This window comes from Eublepharis macularius, chromosome 5 (assembly GCF_028583425.1).
Source record: "Eublepharis macularius isolate TG4126 chromosome 5, MPM_Emac_v1.0, whole genome shotgun sequence".
NCBI classification, from domain to species: domain Eukaryota; kingdom Metazoa; phylum Chordata; class Lepidosauria; order Squamata; family Eublepharidae; genus Eublepharis; species Eublepharis macularius.
In genome coordinates, this window is record NC_072794.1 from 40,563,098 (window position 1) to 40,585,064 (window position 21,967).

The 21,967-nt window shown below is 39.2% G+C and overlaps 1 protein-coding gene across 4 annotated transcripts in view; it reads right to left on the bottom strand.

Moving 5' to 3' along the window:
- KCNT2 (potassium sodium-activated channel subfamily T member 2) overlaps positions 1–21,967 on the bottom strand; it is a 305,206-nt gene that overhangs the window by 110,521 nt on the left and 172,718 nt on the right. For all 4 annotated transcript variants that reach the window (XM_054981909.1, XM_054981907.1, XM_054981906.1 and 1 more), the window contains 3 exons: positions 3,957–4,137; positions 788–952; positions 47–183 (listed from right to left, as the gene is read on the bottom strand). In XM_054981909.1, coding sequence (XP_054837884.1) covers positions 47–183; positions 788–952; positions 3,957–4,137 — 483 coding nt within the window. The remainder of the gene's footprint in view (positions 1–46; positions 184–787; positions 953–3,956; positions 4,138–21,967) is intronic.

Sequence of the window (21,967 nt, forward strand, 5' to 3'; positions counted from 1 at the left end):
TGGGGAGAGGGCAGGAAAAAGAAGCATTGGATGTTTTTATACCTACTTAGCTCTCAGGAGGTCCTGATCCTTCAGTGCTGAACCCTGCAGATAGATAACCCTTTGGGACCACATTGGAATTTGTAACACTCTTCGAACTTGAGCATCCATTTCAGTGGGGCATAAGATAACCACATAGTAGTCCTGTAAAAAAAAATGTGTATAAGAAGAAATGGGAGAAAAGAGAACACAACAAATATTATCTGAGTATTTTGGCAGATTAAAAAGGCTTGGGGGAAAGGTAAGAATTTGTTAGAGTGATAACATATTTTAACTCTAGTTCTGTAAAGAATAAGGCAAATGACTCCGTGCTGTTTACTTCTGCCAAAAGCTGCCCAGCAAGATATCCAACTGTAAAGCTTTGCACCATGCTGTGATGAGTTTAAATCACTTCCTCCAGCAAAGCCCATTTTAAGTATTACGTAGTTTTGAAAGCAAGCTTTGGTTCTGCAGCAGAAAACACATGTTGACAAATTGCAGCAGACACATCAGTGCTCATAGGAGATATCAAGAGGACCACTGAACAAGCTCCAGCAACCTTAACAGCAGTAAACAGCAGGTATTCTATCAGTTTAAAACATCTATAACGAGTATTTCCATGAATGCTTTTTTATTTAATTGCTTTATAGGTAAAGTTGCCAATGTAAGATGAACATCTCATTTCAGTTATGCCTGAACTAGAAGAGAATAAGCATTTCAGAAAACTGCAAGAGATTTCTGCCTGAACTGATATTCTAGTTTGATTTACTTGGAGCCTAGGGTGAGCGTAGAATTCATTTAGGAAATCCATGAGCAGGTCAATCTTCAGAGAACTCACGCACAATACAACATGCTTCTCAGTCTGAGCTCGGTGTCGGCTATAATTTCCACCTGATTTTTGCCTTTCCATCCATAAATAAGCCAGCTGTTCAAACTGCAATAAATGGAAAGATAAGAATGATACAGATATATTTGTACATGAATCTAAGTAGATGCAAACCAACACGACCTTCCCACCAAATCTATTTGGATTTCCTGTGTTTCAATATAGATTACTTTCTAAATACATTCTCTCTTTAAAGGGCAATCTGCTTACTGGAAATGCCAAAGCTACTAAAGCAGGAAAGAAATTCATTGTGACATTCAGAAATTCTAATAATTTTCAAATTTGAGTTATTGCTTTTATTAATAATAGTAATAACAACAACAATAACAACACTGTGCTAGACACACCACTCTTCTAGACAGATTAGTGGTCAACTGTATTCAGATTAGTGCTGAACAAAGTTAGGGATATTATTTTTCTCACAATACAGCTGGGGCTGAGAGAAGTGACTTACCCAAGGTCACCTGCTGAACTCAACGCCATTTGGAGGGGTAATATTATGGGACCTTTTACACTTGACATAGCTTAGGGTCTGGATTTCTCATGACTATACCATTGCTACTGCTGTTGTTATTTATAGCCTGCTTTTCTCACTGAGATCCAAGGTGGATTACATAATGCAAGTGAATACAATATAATCAATAGCTAGGACATTCAAAGAAGCAAAAATACAGTATGATCAACAGGACATTCAAGGAAAACAGATACTATAGGGTATTGTAGTAACAAATTTGAAAACTATCAAAAAGCTGAACACATAGATGAAACTTTTCTAGATTAAAACGTGACATATTTAGCAATGTCGAATTACCCAATAGGAGTGTATCTACATCAGCAGACAGTACCCACTAGCTTACTCTACAGTCCTCGGGAACCTCAAGAAGACAAGGGTCAATGGCACATGAGGAAAATTCATGGTTCAGTTACTCACAACCTGGATCATGTGACTCCTTGCCAGTTCCAGGATATCTATTTATAGTGCTTCTTCCCCAGTTGGTTACACAATGGCCAGATCATTGACTATCCCACTAGACAACTCTTAGCTAAATGTCTATAGAAAAGTATTAGATAACAGTGCCACTTAATCTATGATGGCTCTTTCAAACATACACGAGAATGCTCCTCCACAATAAAAAAAACTCCCTGCCTATAGAAAATGAGCATGTCAGGGAGAAGTCTGCATTGGAACCGTCCTGCTTGATGTGCTCACTTTAGCAACAGTAACCCCAACTGTGGCTCAGTGGTACAGCACCTGCTATGCAAGCAGTGGCATAGCATGGGTTGAAGGCACCTGGGGCAACTCCTGGCAGGTGGCACCTCTGTCACCCAGGATTGGGCAATGATGTCACTGTTGTAACAAATTGTGGTAGCAGTTATATAGAGAACACAATTAAATGCTCATCCTCTGAAAGCCTATTAAGAAAGGAAAGACTACTATGTCCCATCAGAAGCAGCTGGTTAATGCTAGAGTTAGAATGTTACAATGCAGTGTTTTATACAGCATGAAGCAAAAACACCAACATTATCTTCCTAAAAATAACATTTTAATATTTTTCAGTTTGCAGAAATTCATTATTGCAGCTCATAAAACTCCTTTATTGTTCTGGATACAGCTTCCATACAAACATTAACAAGCTCATTTTCACATCTCCCACATTATTTTAATTCTGTTTTACAAAAGTGGGGCAGAGAACTTGAGTTGTTTGGCCTAAGCTTATGGGCTAGCTTTTGGATCCCAAAGAAAAAGTTATTAATACAGTAAAAGTTATTAATACAGTAAACTTTGCATTCTTATATGGAAACATTGAGATGTTGGTACCTATAAGCAGGTTGGTTAATTAACCTAATAGCTCAGAAGGCAGAGCAATAAAACAATAGAAGGCAGAACAATAAAATTATTTGGCAGAAGCCACAGGCAGGGGGTATTACTCAAATCAGCTGAAGTCAAGAGTGTCATGATTTTAAATCATTTTTAAATCAACATGTTATCTCAGTTCAAATCAAACATCAGTTCCTTAGCTGCAGATGTCTGCTCCATTAGTTGCAGTCCACAGCTTTTACCTTTTCTACCTGTGAATGTGAATAATAATGACCAACCTTTTGTTGTAATAATAGGTGAAAGACTGCAAGGTAGTAAGTGGGGTGGGAGTTATTAATAATGCTTTACAATCTATACCCTTTTTGCAAGCTTCATCATTTATGTGTGCAGATGGATGGAACTTAAAGAGGTAAACCAGAGCAGAAAATTCATGCAAAGAAGTGGATTGGGGGGTAGACATACTAGCATGGGGAATTAGTGACCTGCCTGGCACACAATGATTTCTTTATTTGCCAGGGGCAGATTGGATTCTGTCCTCAATCCTCAAAACATATTTGTCATCCCAAAATGAAAATTATTTTTTAAAAATACAAAATTATTTTTTTTAAAATACAAAATATGTAGATTTTCCCACAGTAAATAGAACTCTCACACACACACACACACAATATCTATCTATCCCATCCATTCCCTCACATATGCAGACACACATATTTATCTAGGGTTGCTAGTCTCCCAGTGGGGACGGGGGATTTCCCACTCCCAGCCTCCTCCCTCTCCCACCACTCACTTGGCCAGTGATGGGAAAGGCGTGGTAAAAGGTGTGGTCAGGAATCAAATAATCACACAGACCCTGGAAATGCTCTCGGGCTTTGCGCTGGGCCAATTCAGCCCATTTGGGGCCAAAATCAGACTGGCGAGAAGCCCAGTAGCACTCCCAGGGGCCGTGTGATGATGTCACTCCCGGAAGAGAGGTTATTTGCAATGGAAGCATGCGCATGCTTCGCGCACACATGCAAATGTCAAACTTGTAAGTGCCAGGGCCCCCTCCCATCAGGACGGTAAGGGGACCTGGCAATACTAATACATATTATAGATACACATATAATGTCAATATTGGTATAGAACTCAACAGAAGATAGAATTGTTTGGAAAAGAAGAAGTAAAAATAGCATTTGTATTCAAATAAACCCATACTTTATCCCAATACTTTATTATTATTATTATTATTACCTGTATTGGTAACACCACAAGAGCAACACAGATCATAATGACCACCAGCAATTTTGAAGGCCAGATCTTAGGAGTAACATCCCCAAAGCCCACAGTGGAAAATGTCACTATGCAGAAATAAAGGGAGTCGAAGAGAGTCAACTTGTTTCCTGCTCGCTCCAGATGCTGAATTCCACAAATACTACGTAAAGGAAAAAGGAATAAAAACAAAAAAGACACCCATAACTAGATGGGAAAATCCAATCTGGGAAAATTCTGAGAAAGGATTGATTATTTGATACAAATGACTGAATTCATAGTAAAATGCATGTTTTCAATGGCCTGTTGACAATACTGTGGGTTAGATACAGACTATTTTCCACCGTCAGAACACAACTTTCCTGACTCCCCTCTCCCACAGCAGCCCCGTTCTCCACAAAATGTTGCTGCTGGGGGACTGCGGATCCTGAGAAATGATGCAAAGGGGAGTTACAACGGGAAAGGGGACTTGGGGGAAATTACCAATTTAATCTGAATCCAACCCTGTGCTCCATGCAGAGATTGCCATGCTCCATGATGAACAGTTCTGTGCTTCAAAAAAGCTTGACTACTCCCAACAGATTTTCTTTACTCTCTTATCTCCAAAGTGAAAAAAACACACTGATGTTGCTAGGATCTGATTAGTAGTTGGAACTAACGTAATAAAAAGCAATTACAACACAGACGGCTAATTTCTCCTACCACAGCCACCATGGGATGGGAAAGAAATTGCATACATAGAATTTTCTGCATTATAGGCAACTTTTAAAGAAAAAAATAACTGTACTGTTATTTTTGAACATGAAGGCAAAAACCCCTGGAACAGTAGAGAAAAAAAAACCCTAATTGCTTGCATGCATTATGTATATCATAAAGTAACATGAATTATGTAAGATTACGGTACCATAGAGACAACAGCAGCTAAAGGACTTGGGTGGAAATCAGCAGGTGTTAATTACTAGCTTCTAGGTCTTTTAAATTTGGACATAGATCTGGCAAGTCAATGCCCTTAGCAAACACATGTAAGACCTAGCTATGAAATGTGCTGCTGTTATGCTTAATGGAGAAAATACAAGACATTCTTGCAAATAACTTGCTCCTAAACTGTTTTCATACATTCTCACAATTACTGAGGACACTTTCTATGTTTGTCAATGGGACCATTAAGTGTTATCAAGCTTTGAGCCCTTCCCTGATGAAACTATAACAAACTGATTTGCATACGGAAGTGTAAAATATCAATTGATGCCATCATTCAGGGAACATCTAGGAGATAAATGGAAGATCTGAGTTAGTCTTTCACTGTATTTAAAAGTAGTCATCATGAGATATTAGGTTTACCAACCTCAAGGGGGGGGGGGTTGTAGTTCTCTCAGGATTGCAACTGATCTCTAGATTAAAGATCAGTTCTGTTAAGAGTAAATGGCAGTTTAAGAGGAATTCCCTCCCATCTCTTCTGAATTCCCTCCCATCCTCTAATTCTGCATTCCACAGACACCAACCAAAATCTCCAGGAATTCTCCAAATCAGAGTTGGCAAACCTATGGGGAATACTGAATGCCTTTTCTTCTCCCAGCACTGCAGTTCCACCTAATCTGGGGGTTTCTGGAATACATTTTCAGTAAAATTAAGATGTTGGAAAAGATACATGGGTCTCTCATATCTTTCCCGGTATAAGTTGCTTCTAGCAAAAATAGTGTTGGAAGTGATACAAAAACCCCTTTGTCTCGTATTTGTTTCAAGTAAGCAGTCATCATGTTATGCTCAAGTGATAAGCATGCATTTGTGAACTCTCCTCTAACCACAAGTATGTACAGAACTTTGCACACAGGTATAGATTTTTACTAGTGGGCGATGAAACTAGTGCGGACTGTCCTCTCCATGACACATAGATTTCTGTATACGTGCTATATATATAGGATGGTGGGGTGGGAGTGTGTGTATGTGCAGCTAGGCAAAGAGTATACTTTACATGCAGAAGACTAAGTATTCTACACCTGCATCTCCAGTGAAAGAATCTCTAGTAACAGAGCATAGAGATATCCCTGTCCTGAAGCTGCCTTATACTAAATAAAACCAAAGTGGATCAAGGTCAGTACTGTCTACTTAGACGGGCGGTGGCTCTCCAGAGATACAGGTGGATCTCCTACTACTTTATCCTTTTAACTGGAGATGCCAGAGATTGAACTTGGGACCTTCTGCATGCCCAGCAGATGATTTACCACTGAGCCATACCCCACCCCCCCACACACATTAATTTATTTAAAACATTTTACTGCTGCCTTTCCACCCAGTTCAGCATCCTCAAGGCAGTGACACATACATTGTCTAAACATCTAGTTCCAAAATGGCACATAGATCATGAATGTATCTGTAATTGCTACTAAAGCAAGGCACAGAAAGCACTACCAAGGGCATCATGTAGATGGCTGGCTCACATTGCAGTCATTAAGATCTGTAGAGCAAATCTTACTACAGTCATGAACAGATTATAATTTTTATTCCATTTTTTTCTTCTTATACTTTATCCTCTGCTACACAGAGATGCTTGGAGGAAAAGCAGGGGGGGGGGACCTGAATTTAGTCAATGGTTTGTATTTATTTTGTGCAGCACCATTAAATTAGCAAAGTCTATACACAAGTCAAACTTGGCTACCTCAGGCACAAATACTGTTTTTGCTGTTCGTTTCCCAACAATGCTCATTTATATTCATTCCACAAGGATAGTCTGTTGCAGCAAAAAAGGCCTTAAAGGCCAACACATTTTTATTCTAGCATAAACTTTGGTGAATTAATTCCACTTCACCAGAGCTATGAGGTGGATCCTTAATTGGCAAATGGATGGGACACGGTTATGGAGTAAACAGCATGATCAAAAGGCCATGGATTATAAGAAGGGCAGTGTGCCACATCATTATGGAAATGTCAGGTGCTGTTCAAAATAGCAGCAACTGGTGATTGTATAAGTTTTTCAAGCTGATTTATATCTGTAATGACTAAGGGATGCCTGATCTTCAACTAAAGTTTAGTTTCTCTTTACTAGTTTAGTTTCATGTTCACGAGGATCTACCTCATGCATCTGATGAAGTGGATTCAAGTTTTAAAAAATGTTAGGCTGGTGTCTGTTCATTTACACCCTGGGTTCAGCAGGCTTAATTGTTTCACTCAATGTATAACTCTGTAAATCCAGTTTTTGTCATGTTATTTCATGTTTAGTTGTTTTATTGTATGCATTATACTGCTTTGGTGTGCTGTTCTTAAATTTTGTAATCCATTTTTTTACATTGTATGTATTATGCTGCTCTCTTGGCATTATTTTTAATTTGTGTAATCTGCTTTGAGTGTTAGCACAAAGGCCGATTATAAATGAAGTAAATAAATAAGCTGATATACTCTGGGACATGCAACTCTCCTAAGAAATTTGCAACCCTGGACAGAGCTACTGGGTGTTTCATAAACTACAGTGGGTTACTTGCCACTTGGAGGGTTCTTGTACATTGTGAAATGAATGGTCTTAGTACATAGCAGAATAAATCCTTTCAGAGGTATAGTTTTTAAAAAAAACATTTTGAGTACATATAAAACTATCACATCTTGGCAATAAAATGGCCACAGGCACTCTTTATGGCACTGGGTACAGCAGACTTGGAATTGCGGTAGAGTAGCTATTATGGTCACTGGGAATTGTTCTGGTGAGCCAATGGTGTGAGGAGGCTGTCTCTCATGAGCACCCTCACCTGACCTAGGGGGTGAGACTAGCCTGGCTGAGCCCAGACAATAATAACATTCAATTTATATACTGCCCTTCAGGATGACTTAACACCCACTCAGAGCAGTTTACAAAGTATGTTATTATCCCCACAACAAAACACCCTGTGAGGTGAGTGGGGCTGAGAGAGCTAGAAACTGTGACTGACCTGAGGAGCGGAGGAGTGCCACTTTCTAGGCCAGATGCGTGGGAAAGGTGTCACTACCCAGGGCAGCCAAAGTGGCTCCGAACCAGCTGGACAGCAAGGGTAAAGCCGCTATGCCCATCTTTGCTATCAAGGAGTGCAGTGCCATCTCCTTTCTTCCACCCGAGTCTTCCTACCTCCATGAAGGGTGTGTGGCACAGGAAGGCTGAAGGATGAGCCCCTTTTCCAAGGGTGTTTTGGACTCCCAAAGTGCTGCTGCTCAGAATGTACTGCTTTGGAAGACATTGGAGGGTCTCAGCTCGTATTACCTAGATTAGTAAGGAATCTGTTTTCCCTGTGGCAATGTCTCATGCTTCTAAAGTAGCAGTACTGGAACCTGTGAGAGGTGCCAATCTCTTTTCCCCTCAATCCATTCTTTGCCTAGCTTGGAAAACATGTGATAATAAAATGGAAAGTTCTATTTGACTGATCTTGCTGTGCAGTTCAAGTAAACAAATTCTTGCCTCAGTGTCATGGGATTTCTTCAGAAGGAACTGGATCCCTAGTTGCTGAGGTAACATGAGGCCCTCCTGAAACATGAAGACAGCCGTGGGTGTCTACCAAGTTTCATTCTTTAGGCTTAACTTTAGTCAAATTATATACATATTACTTGATAGCCACTGAATATCTTTATATGGTCTTCTTATTTAATTAGTCTTGTTTTCTCAAATGGCACATTTTATTTACAGTTCTTAATGATTCATAATTCACACATTTATTGAACTATCTTGAGTTCTGATCTGCACCCAATTAAGGTCTGATACAAATATTATCACAGGAGTTGCTGCCATTACTTGATTATGGTCAGGGTTCCACACAGCTGTGGTAACAGCTGAACTTTTTTTAAACAGGGAGATCAATCATTGAGAGCACATGGCAAATTATTATACTCGAGATGCATCTCCTAGTGGATGTTAGTGATGGTAACTGCTTGTCCAGCTGTTAGCTTTCCCTGTGTTCCTGGGAAAGGAAAAGCTGCTGACAAGCATCTTCCCCATTGTTATCTCATGCAGATAAACTCCCTACCAGTTGGGAAGAGCAGGAAAAAGAACCATAAAGTAGCACTGTCAGCTGTCAAGCTTTTCTCTTCTGCAGAGAGGGAAATGGAAATCGTCAAGATTCTACAGATATCTTTCCATATGATGAGGAGAACATGTAACTGAGCTCACAGATAAATGTAGGAATTTAAAGATAACTGCAAGTTATTTCTGAAAACAATGACATATGTGGAGAAAAAGAGCTGGAAGATAACTCAATGTTGCATCTTATCTTTTTTGGATATTATGTTTATGGCTATTGTGTGCTTGTATGGTGTTTTAAATTTGCAATCTCTCTCGCGCGCTCACTCACTCTCTAACAAACACACCACACCCCTCACCCCCAAGCAACAGAAAGTAAAACAGGCAAAAAAAAATAAAACTTTAATCTTTAATCACAAGAAAGCAGATAAATGAGGAAGAAGATTTGGTATATTAAGCTATGCAGCCCTACTGTAAACAAATCCAAATCTTTCTCTGTAATGGGGGAGGGTACGTTATCACTAACTTCAAAGATTAGTTAAGATTAGTTACATTCCTGTACTAAATGAACTTTGTAGTGTTGAGTCATTATTTACTGAAATCTTTATCTAGTTCCCGTAAAGAGGATTTTTCATTTTGTGTTTACGCCAAAAATCACACCAATCTATTTTCAAAGTACATTCTTTCTTCCTAACTATAATGTAGAAACCTACTGAAAGAAAGGAAACTCTACAGCAGAGAGAGGAGGAGGAGAGAATATCACACACAAAGGAGACAACAGAAATAAGTTTTTTTCTAATCTTTGACAAGAGGGTAACAAAAGTTTCCCGTCTTGAAGTTTTAAAGAACTTCATTTTCACTGTTAGTGAAAGAGTACAATTCTTGCACAGAGAAGGCGGAGGAAAGACCACACAGCTGCTTTTCATGAGAAAAACCCCAGGACAGTTGAGTGAAATCTGCACGTGAGGTTTGGTCTAATATTTTCTTAGCATGACTCTCACTTACTAGACCGAGAGGCACAAGGACAAAGGACTCCTCCTTTGTACGTGTGCCTCTCACTCTAGTACGTGACAGTAATTTCTGGCAACATGCTTTGACATCTAAAAGTGGTCTGATGTCTACTTTTCACTGACACTATAATAGTGGGCTAATGCCATATATAGGTGTGATTTCTCTTCAAATATACCTTTCTGTTCACTGAGATGGGAGAAAATAAGTCTAAAGCACACAATTGTAACCCTTTCCCATCATTCCACAGTCAGAACAATCGGTAAGATGCGACATGGGATAGTTCTGTACCGATTACTTGTGCATAGTACAATATTGATCAAGGGTTAACTTATAAGTAGAGGCGGGCATGAACCAAAATATGAACCAAAGTTCATCATGAACCAGGCCAGTTCGTGGTTTGTGAACCAGCGATTTGTGGGAGCTCATTTCTCATGAACTGTGACAAATTTTAGCCTGGGGCAGTAATTAGTCTTCCTTCCAAGTTACTGGAAAATTCTACTGAACATGTCTCAAAACAATGAGATCCAATTCCAGTTACAAGGTAAGCTAATCTAGCTAGAGACAGGAAAATAAATGATCGACATTCTACTGGCAAAGAGGTCTGTGGTTTTTCTTTCCTATTTTGTGATGGAAGTTATGACTGGCTGTTGCACACAGAATCAACTGCTTGGGTTGTATATTCTGCTACACAGAGCCTTGGAAACATGCATATATTTGCATGTATGTAAACATATATTTTATATAGGTACTGGTAGACAACAAAAATCCAATGAATAGCCTTGAACAAAATCAGTTTAATTTTGTCTAGAATACCTTTGCAGAACAGCTGCATGGACACTTACAATTCAATCCTATGCAGAGTCACTCCAGTCTAAGTTTAGTTAAATGACAAGTTTAGACTGGAGTAACTCTGCACAGGGTTGCACTGTTAGCCTCTTTGGTACACTGAAAATTTTTGTAAACTGACTTCCTAATTGGTGTCCCCATGCTAAATAAATTTTGGAAACAGAAATCTATGGGTTATGAAGATTTTGAAAAAAATGTAAATACACCTGTGTAAAGTTGTAGCTAAAGTATCAAAGTAATGCTTATAAAGTCTGATAAGACACATAATTCATTAAACCTATTATAGTGTTTTTGAACATGATCAGACAATTATTCTAGTAACAACCTACACACAGTGGGTATATGAACCCTGGAGATCACATGTTCCCATACGTTAACATGTATTTAGAAGTCATGCAGAACCCATGCCTACATTCACTGAATTGGATTCTTCACAAAATTTCTCCTTATGATAAGAGCTCTTGTGCATATGGAAATGAAAAGAAAAAGACCACTGTAGCTGCTTCAACTAAGTCAAATTTATTGTATTTCCACTTGACTTTCTGCTTGAGCAAAATCTTGTGCAACCAATTTCTGGGCAGTGTGATATATAAGAAGGAGAGTGCTAGGTGTTGCACAACTTCTTATGTCAACGGAGCGGTACTAAGAAGGGTTTCCATCTTAAGGCTGGGACATTCCTGAAGATTTTGGGGGTGGAGCCTAAAGAGGGCAGGGGAAGGACTTCAGAGAGTATAATGTCACAGAGTCAACCTCCCCAATGCAGCAATTTTCTCCAAGGGAATTGACCTCTGTGGCCTGGAGATGAAATACCAGGAGATCTCCATTCTAATGCTAAGCCATTTATTTTTATGCCTGCACATCACTGGATCCAAGTCATTATTTGTCCAATTTTTCCATTATGAGAGGACCTGGCAAATCTCACATGTACATCCTGTGCACAGATGTCTAACTTATATACAGCCATCTCTGAGCAGTAAAGAATGTGAGCAACTTTCAGACCAGGCCTACATGATCTCTCACCCTATGAGGAGGCTTGGATATGTCTGAACTGGCTTTGCTCTTTGGTCATCTCAAAATGATTTCCATATTCATATTCTGATTAACAAACATGAATTTTATAACACCTGCCCAATCGAATAGCTGAGGAACAACCTCTTTTCATTTGAATCCTCCTGAGTATTAACTGAAGGAACCCTGCTTAGAGGTTGTTTCAGATATAACATTCCCCATCTTCAAAACAATAGCTTGAGAATTAGGAATATGTTCACAACCTCCCTGTTCTCTTCCTATTTATGTGATGCAAGTCCCTCCTTGTTTCTCAGCAAACCATTGTCTGCCATTGTAAGTGAACCAGGCAAACTAAAAGCGACACAAATACATTTCAAAACAAAAGAATGCTCAGGCTCTGAGCCTGGATAATCCACACTGAAATAGTGCCTGCAGCATCAAAGATGTTGAAGAATCACAACCATGGTTGTCAGACATTCTTTATCTTAAGACCTTTCCCCAAACTAGAGGGCATAAGTACTCTGCAGAATGCATTACATTGTCTTTTTATCAGAACATCTTCCACTTGCTAAAAGAACATTTTACAACTTTAGTCTCTCTTATTTTTGGACACTTTTAATCTGAAGTGGCAAGCCAGAAGATCTCAACAGTAAAGAAGACATTATTCCATAATAACATATTCCCTAACTCTCAAACTTTTAGATACATCATTTCTATTTCAGTAGACAGCTGCTATTTTTGAAAGATGCTACTATTCCCATTCACGCCAACTCCTTTCTGCCAGAACTTTTAAAATGTAAAGCTTCATTATATGATGAACTGACCTCATTCAGTAATACAAGAGAGTCATTAAAACAAATAACAAAAAGATAACCATTCTTTCAGTAATGTCTACATTTTTCCTCATCAAGGAGAAGGGTAACTAACTCTGTGGCCGAATGGCCCAGAACCATAACCAAAAGCAAAGCAATTACTTCACCAATAACTACAACTGTTAACTATGAAACAACAACACATAGGGTACACCCCAGCACCACAAGGAAACAATTGATCATTTGAAGGGATTTGCTTGTAACAAGGGCTGCTGATGGCAAAATTGTTGCAATCTGCTGGTGAAAACCTCTGTTCTGTTTTGGTACATTTAAGATTTTTAAACAGTATTGTGCACTTCTTAAATATTGGAAAGTTTAGATCTAAGATTAAAGGGGAACCAGGTCTATGTGCCACAACCAACATGTTCTGATTGGCAATATCACTCATCTGAACAGGGTCTTCTACAGGTGTCACCCTGCACATGGGCAAAATCAACAGCTGCCTGCACACAGCTATTCTCAGTGGTGGCCCCTGCTTTACGGAATGGTCAACCTGAGGAAGTTAGGAAAGCTTCCATTCTCCTGGTCTCCATAAATAATGCAAAGCAGAATTGTTCAAGAGGGCTTGTTGCTGGGAGGGTGTATGGAAGTGGTCTCAAGAGATCCATCAGTAAAGGGATAAGGAGGGACTACAGTCTTCACTACTGTTGCTGTAAACAACGAGGGACCACAGACTTCACTTCTATTGCTATAGGTATGATCCTACTAGGCAGTCCCTACGTTGTTTAATATATCAGTCATGAAATTTGCTTATTCTCTGTTCCAACATTATTAAATCTTTAAATCTTTCTTCTCTTTCTCTCTTTTTAAGTCTTGCAAAATTGCATGTATATTGAAATATCTTTGATACTGATTGTACTGACTCACACCACATAATCTGCTTTGAGGCACAGTGAAAGAGACAGACAATAAATGATGTAAATAAATAAATAAATAGTTTGACTAATTCTCCAAATTGCAGAGCAGTAATGCTGGGACAGAGAATCCAGCACAGCTAATTTGGAGGATTATAACTTTCTTTCATTTGTTCATATAGGCATCTTCTAATGCTAAAAAGACATAGATAGAGGATAGATTTTGATGGCAAATAGTCAACTTAAAGGTGTTGCGATCCTTGCAATAGCTGTTAATTAACATAATATCAACTTGAGACTCATAACTGCCTTTGTTACACATCTGGGAAGTCAAATAATAGCTCTGAGGACTTGAATCTGAATCTATGTTTGTATTATATCTACCAAGTAAAATAGGTACCCCATAGAGAAGTCAGGACAGCATTCTAATCCTTGAACTGCCACAAGCACAAAATGATCACATTTAACATAATAAAATCAAGTAATTGCTTACTTAAGTTGTTCAGCATTTGTTTATGCATGCTGCAGATGTGTAGTCTGTTTACCAGAATACTGAAATATAATGCAAACTACTTCTAGAACTGTATTTATTCCAGCAGATGGTTCATCCACAAGCCATTTCTATTTGAGAAGATAAGAACTTTAGTTTTATCATAATTAATTTCCAAATACTTATTCCTACAATACTTTGCAAATGCCTTAAGAGCCCAAAAGAGGACCAATCTGGATTGAGAAAGAATGACTGGAGCATCAACATACAATAAAGCGTTAACTTTTGTGTCAGCTAATGTTGGGAAGATAGGAATCAAAAACAGGCAATGGGTTTTTTAAAGAAAGGCTAAACCGAAAAGGAACAAGTATACAGCCTTGTTGTATATCTCTAGTAGTGAGGATTGAACTAGTGAGGGCCCCTTTATTAGAATATCAGACTTGAGTAGACACCTTATTGGGTGCAACCATCTCCTTTCTGGTATAATTTTGCTAATTCCATCCAGAGGTTCCCTTGAAATTAAGTCAAAAATTGACTTAAGATCAATAAAAGATAATAACAACCTCTTCTACTGTTGTTAGACAAAAGAAGTTGTGAATCACTGTTGGTGAAAGAAAATGCAGCATCCCTGAAATCTCAGGATGCTTATTTCCAAACACCTCTGCTCAACTGATCATTATATATCTATACAGTCAAACCCAACAAGACCTTCAGCAACTACTGAGTAATTGGTCAACCGGAAATACCCCCAGAAGACAAATATTTGTTTAGATATGCCCAAGCATGACCATTTGAGAATGTGCCACTATTGTTTGTTTGTTTGTTTTTTGCCAATGGGACTGCACTACAGGATTAGAAGGCAGAACTGATACAGTGTTTCTTAACAGTAACTTACAAAAAAGTAGATGGAAGTTTGCAAAGGGAGAGGTGGGAAGGCAATTGTTACTATCAGAGAAAGGGTAGCAACAACAATCTGGCTCAAGGTTCTTCTGCAACTTGAACACATTCCCCAAGTTCAGAAAAGGAGCTAAGAAATGCTTCCTCCATGATCAAATCAAGAGTTGTATTTCCCCAATGATTGAGAATTAAATAATATTCCAGTGAGAGGTGAGGAAGAAAGGTAGATAGTCCTTAATAGGGATGTGCGCTTTGGGTTTCAGAAACCCGAAGCAAACCCGATTCAGGTTGATCTGTGAGTGGGCCGATTCGGAAAACCCGAAGCAGGGCAACCCGAAGCAATTCAGGTTGATTTGGGTTGCTCTGTGAAGCCTTTCCCCCTTGCTGAGGCAAGAGGAAAAAAGCTTCAAAGAGCTCTCTTCCCATGGCTTTCAATTGATGGGAGGGGGAAGAAGGGAATGAGAGAGGCAGGAGAGGGAGTGAGGAGGGATCAGGGAAGAGAGATTGGCTGAGAGAAAGAGCCAGTCGCTGCAGAAGCAAGCAGCTCTTCCCTGCACGACTGGGGGATTCTCTGTGAGGACAGTATTTTTTTAAAAAAAAATTGTTTCAAGGTGGGACTGATTTGAATATGCTGTTCCCAGAAATCCAAAAAATGAAATTAAAAAAAAATTGGTGTGTGATTCTCTGGTGTGATGTTAGAATTTGTTTCAAGGAGGGGGACTGTATGTTGTGATTTGAATTTGCTATTAATGCTGTTCCCAGAATATATTAGCTTCACATCCATCACTACTATAGTGTTTCTGAATAAGATATCTAATAACATTTTTATAGTTCATCATAAGTAAAAACCGTAAACAGTAGGAACATACTTGAAACACAGGCAGCACATAGAAGCACATACTTAAAGCAACAGATAGGATGTAAATTCACAGTACTGAAATTTTAAAAAATTATTTTCGGCATGTTTCTGGTTCTGTTTTTGGAGTGTTTTAGATTCTCTGGTGTGATAGTGGGGGTTGATTTAATCTAGGACTGTACATTGTGATTTAACAGTAATAGGATGTTTTTAATTTATTGCTGTTACCAAGAAATAATTTTAATTGATTTTTGTTTGTGAGTGAATCTCTGTTGCGATGGTTGGCCCCATAGAGAAGCATGGAGAGTGGCTGGCCAGCCAGCTCTGGGGGTGCTTGTAATTTTGAGGAGTTAGTCTTTGGTTTTGTTGGGCTGTTGGGGGATTTATTGAGGGGTTTCTGCCTATGGCCATGGATGCCACATTCCATGTGTTTCTATTGTGGAAGTCTGGATTTTCCCAAAATAGAAAGTGGGGTGGCTGGGGTGGTGGTCAACCTTCTTTGAGGAACCATTACATAGCCCCTCGAAGTCCAATCTCCCTGATGCTTGGGTGATCACCAGAGGGCAGGTAGGAGTAGGTTCCCTGCAAGTTTGGTGCATTTTGCTTGCAAAATGCCACCCCTAGCCTCCTAGAACAGCCCACTAGTTTTCAACACGTGATTCAGTTTGGTTTGGGTTGAATTCAATGGATGATTCTCTGGAGTGAAGTTGATCCCTTTTCATCAGTTTGGCTGCACTGAGGGAGGTTGTTGAATAGTTCACTTCTAGTTGCTCACTCACTTGCTTCATATGGTTTTGTTTTGTATTTTTAATTAAATTTTTCTTATTCCGATTATCTGGTGTGAAGTTAGTCCTCATAGGGAATAATGCAGCTGGGGGATCTTCTTTGGGGGGGCATAACATGGCCCCCCGAAGTCCAATCTCCCTGAAACTTGGGTGACCATGGGAGGAGAGTTGGGAGATGGTCCTCTGCAGGTTTGGTGTATTTTGCTTGCAAAATGCCACCCCCAGCCTCCTGGGAACCTTCCCCCCGATTTTTCCCATAGGAAACAATGGAGATAGATGGCGGCTGGGGGGACCTTCTTGGGGGGGGGCATAACATGGCCCCCCAAAGTCCAATCTCCCTGAAACTTGGGTGGTCATGGGAGGAAGGTTGGGAGAGCATCCCCGGCAAATTTGGTGTTATTAGGGAAGAAAATGACACCCCCCCCAGGCCCCCAGATAACCAGGAGCAGCATTTCCCATTGGAAACAATGGCTGAATCTTCCCTAATAATCTTGAATCAGCTTAAATACCAGAACCCAAAGTGGCTTGCTGCTTTGGGTTTTGGGTTTACCAAATTTTTTCCTGCTCTGGGTAAACCAGAAACAGGAAACCTGAATCTTTTGGGGTTGCACACCCCTAGTCCTTAATGAAATCTAAAATAATTTCCCTGAACCCATTTTACAATATAATCCTAAAAAGAGTTACTCCAGTCTGAGCCCACTGATTTCAATGAACTTAGACTGGAGTAACTCTTCTTAGGATTGCACTATTAATCTTCTTACCCCCAGATCTGCTGCTTCAGGAGTCTGAATAAAATGTACATATTTTTTTTAAAAAAACAGCTATATACCCTTATTTCATTTTGTTTTTACTATATTTGTGAGAGGTGGAATATAGAAAGCCTCCCCTCCCAATGTTGGGCTGCTCCACAAAATGCCTCAGAAAAGGATAACCAGCTGAGATGCCGGGCAGATAATGGCATATGATAGAAGCGACTCACAGAAAATAATTCTGTTTTAAAAGTTTGAAATTTATAAATTTATAAGTAACTGTCAAAATTTTCTTTTCTAAGTAAATAAATTATGAAGTGACAAAAATGTGAGATTTATGAGGTCAATCATTACAAATACCATAAAATACATCATGTATTGTATTTATTAAGAATATTATGTATGCCGCTTATAGTCTGCCCTTCTTGCAAGGTGGATATTTAGACTATCAAAAAATGATAAAGACATTTTCTATGTCACAGAGAAAGACAGTGCTGACTAATAACATCCAGCCTTTACTTCTGGGAAGCTCTGGCCACAAACATCTTCAAGTACATGATCTTCTTCAGCCTGCTTATATACACATTAAAGAGCAAGACAGAAATTCTTAATTTCACAACTGACTCCCTAAGTAAATATACTTTGGGTTTGCCGCATTCCATATAGTTCTTAAGGGTTTCCTGAACTTTAAGAATGGATTATTGTAAGGGGTCACAATGAGAACTGAAATCAAAAGGGAAAAGGCATTTACTGTGAAGGTTGTAACTGTGCTTCTGGATAATATAAAGCACTATTTAGGTCAAGGGTGATATGTTTTAATTGTTATAGAAACTAATTTGCATATATGCTTGTTAAGTAAATATATGAATAAAAAATCTGAAAACTTGATTAAGCCACTGCCTTTACCTACAGTTAAAATCCTCTTGTTTTAAAGCAAATCAGTCACTAACAAATATAAACATATAAAAATGTTTACTGGGGTAAAATATAAACATACTTGGCTTGATTCGGCCAAATTAAATTCCTATTTGTTTCCACAAGGAAATCAAGCACATGCTTAAATACTGTCTTTTGAAATAATAATTAGTCTTTATCATGTTTACACTAGTTGTCTTCATTGGGCCCATATAATACAGAGACAAAAACACATGGGATATTATCTCTCTGGCTGCCAGTTTCTTGTCCTGCTTGCTATAGCTTTCATTTCCTCTGAGGTTTAAGGGATATCTATACGGAAGCGAAATGCCCCTGGCTGGAAACCTATTTATAAAAATATGTACAGTTGATTCTTCTTTCTGATTGCAAGCACTAGTAGAATGCCTAAAAGGCATAGGAGGTAAGCTAATATGAGAATGTGGCGGGTGTGATACTACTCCAAACATTAGTTAATAGCTAACATTAATCTTTTGTCATCTTTCAAAGGCCAACTTATATACCTCTAAATAAAAAAAGAATAAACAGGAAAATTGTGGGTGACAGTTATGTGTACAGCAGAGGCTTTACGTATAACTGTCTCCAAGGTCACTAAACTAAGCATCCTGCTGTTCTAAAAACGCAAATCACCTTATATGAGAATGTGGCGGGTGTGATACTACTCCAAACATTAGGAAATAGCTGTTGTTTATGCTCAGTATGTAAATTCTTTTTTAAACAAAAATATTGCTTTCATAATAAATTTCATTCATTTGAAAGAATTTAGTATCAGGCCGCTTTTGGTGTTTTGCTTTCAGGAATAATTTCCTCTAGCTCAGTGGCATCCACATGCTTTGCAAATATGATGGTCCCTTTTAAGCACTGGAATCTCTAGATGAGAGGGTGTCAGGTGGCAGATGTGGTCCAGCTTTCTGTCTGAAAGTCTAGACAGTTGTTGCTACGGTAGATCTTGATACCCCACCCATCTGATATACTGTTTATTCTACATACATATGAACCTTTATCAATGCAAACTGCAATTTCCCAGTTCATGGAACCATAACCATGATGTGATGTTTGAAGAGTGAGTTATTTGACTCCACGCTGCTCACATGAGCAGGTTTCTGTGCAAGTGAACTGGCACTGGATCTGCAGAACTGACGGTGTGTGACAGCTACGGAGCCAGCTACTAGGCAGCCAGAGGGAGAAAAAGCAAATATTCTTTCGTATCATCTCTCACAGATAATGCTTCAAAAATAAATTGTGCAAGGTGCATCAGCAAGATTCAAACAAATGTGGTTTGAAGTTCTTGATTCAGAGGGGATGTTTTGCATCTTCCTCCTCTTTGCCCCAGTGCAGATATAATTTACTATTCTCTTAACCCTGGTAATTTGCTAATGATGCATACACCTCCTAGAGATGAGCCTACACAATCTGGATCAGGGGTATCAAATGTAACACTTGGGAGGCCATCTAGCCCTTTAGGATCTCCCAAACAGTCTGTGGCACCCCTACCACAGTCCAGACACTACACATTCTTAAAGACAGGGATGCCAGGGCCCTTAATGGAGCATTGGAGCTGGATTGCTTGGAACATTACTGCTTGTCCTAGCATTCCTAAGCAGCACAGGGAAAGGTTACTGGAGAAGGGGCTCCAACAGGGATGACACTGACAAGATAGTTGATATCAAACCATAAGACATGGTTATTTGATAGTGAATATAATATGGAGAACTGATACTTTTCAGTAAAAATTTACATCTATGACCACTGGGCATCTACAGGGTGGGGGATGTAGCCCTCCAGCACATTTGAGTTTGACAATTTTTATCAGGACTACAGAATGGCACAATTGACAATTTCACATGATGCCAGCTGGTGATCCATTTCAACTTCTGATCCAAGAATATAGCTCTACTAACAAGCACAGTAAAAATAGCAATCAGATTTTCCTCTGGTGAAATAGGAAGGAGGAGTCCCCTTTTGTCCACCAAAAAGGTTATGCCGCATATTTTATTGATTGATGTAGATCCCATCTTTCTTCTAAGTGTGGGACCAAAGCAGCTTACATTATTCTCCTCTTCTACATTTTACCCTCACAACAACCCTGTGAGGTAAGTTAGGTTGAAGGACTGTGATTGGCCCAAGGTCACCCAGCAAGCTTCCACTGAAGAATGGAGATTCTAACCTGGTTCTCCTATATTCTAGTCTGACATTCTAACCACTACATCACACAGGTTATATAGGAATGTAAGACCTGCATAAATAAAAGCCACGTGGGATGGACTACAGTAAGGAGGAAAACTACATAATACTTAGCAAAAAGCTGGCTAGATCCAACCCAATGTAATTAATTTTGGACTTCATCCGACTGTTTTGTTCATCTAAGTACCAAGCCAATCTCTCCCAAAGAGCTCTTCCACACTGAAGAGGCTCTTCCTCAAGAGGAAGGCTCCAGCCACTGGAAAAAGACTAAATAGTGTTGCAGGGCACAGCTCTGTTCTCTTCATGTACATATTATGCACTACATGGTGGTGGAGCATGCCCTCAAGCCAAGAGTTGACCTATGGCAACCCCTGGTGGGGTTTTCACGGCAGGAGACTAACAGAGGTCATTTGCCATTGCCTACCTCTGCAAGTCTGGTCTTCATTGGAGGTCTCCCATCCAATTACTAACCAAGACTGACCCTGCTTTTATATCAACTAAGGTTTGGAGAGCTTAAGCAATTATAAAGCAGTTTCTCTCCAGAATAATCTGGTTGTTGCCAGATTAAAATCATAGAATCTGGACAATTTCCTGTTTTACTGCTTGTTTCCTCATTGAAATGGAACAAAAAACCTGAATACAATCTATTCATTTCCTGTCTTCGTTCATAAGGAAATCCTCACTGACAAGTACTCTGTATTCTTGTTTACATGTCTTTCCATTTATGTGGAATATAGCATCATCTTCATACCTAATTAGTTTTATAGCATATCATCACCCTTATTAGATGAGCTGCAGAAGTAACTAACATAGTAAAGCTACTTTCCCTTCCTCTGTGTTATAAGGAAGAGTTCTCTTAATAGTAAGTACGGCATATACTACTTTTATAATTTAATTTTTTTATGCATTTGCCATTTTTGAAAATCCTACCCCACCTCCACCCATTCATTCTCTTTTATTTCCAGGAAAGGCAGTGGGTAATAGCGTAGAAAAAGAAATAATATATTTAATTCTGAACAAGGACCCTGGTGTGCAGATCAAAAGCACTATACAACTGGGAGTTTTTTTCTACAATTCTGGGGAGACAAGGTAAAAAAACAAAACCAAACAAAGATATTTTTAAAATCTGTGGTGTCTGTGGTATAAGCCCTTCAAATTAGAGAAAATATGTCTGCACTGAATGACAGCCTGTTTACCAACTGGCTAGAAGTAGCCTGAAGAGGAAAGCACATCTAGCATTCTTTCCCCATGCTTTCTGGACCAAGCCCAGATTCTTAACCAGCTATAGCTGACAGTGGTTCGGGAGGAAGACTTGGAGTGGAAAGCGCTTCCTGGGAGCTCCAAGCCTACCCATCCAGCCACCACCAGCCAGCTTTTCTTTAGCTGTACAAACTACTTAGTTGCCAAAACGTTGGAATGTGTTAGGAATAAGCAAGGTTGTCTTTTTAAAAATATCTGATTCCTATGTTTTGTTTTTAAAACAGTATCCTTACATTGTACAGCAGGTAAAAAAAGGGAAAGGGGGGGGGGAGAAAA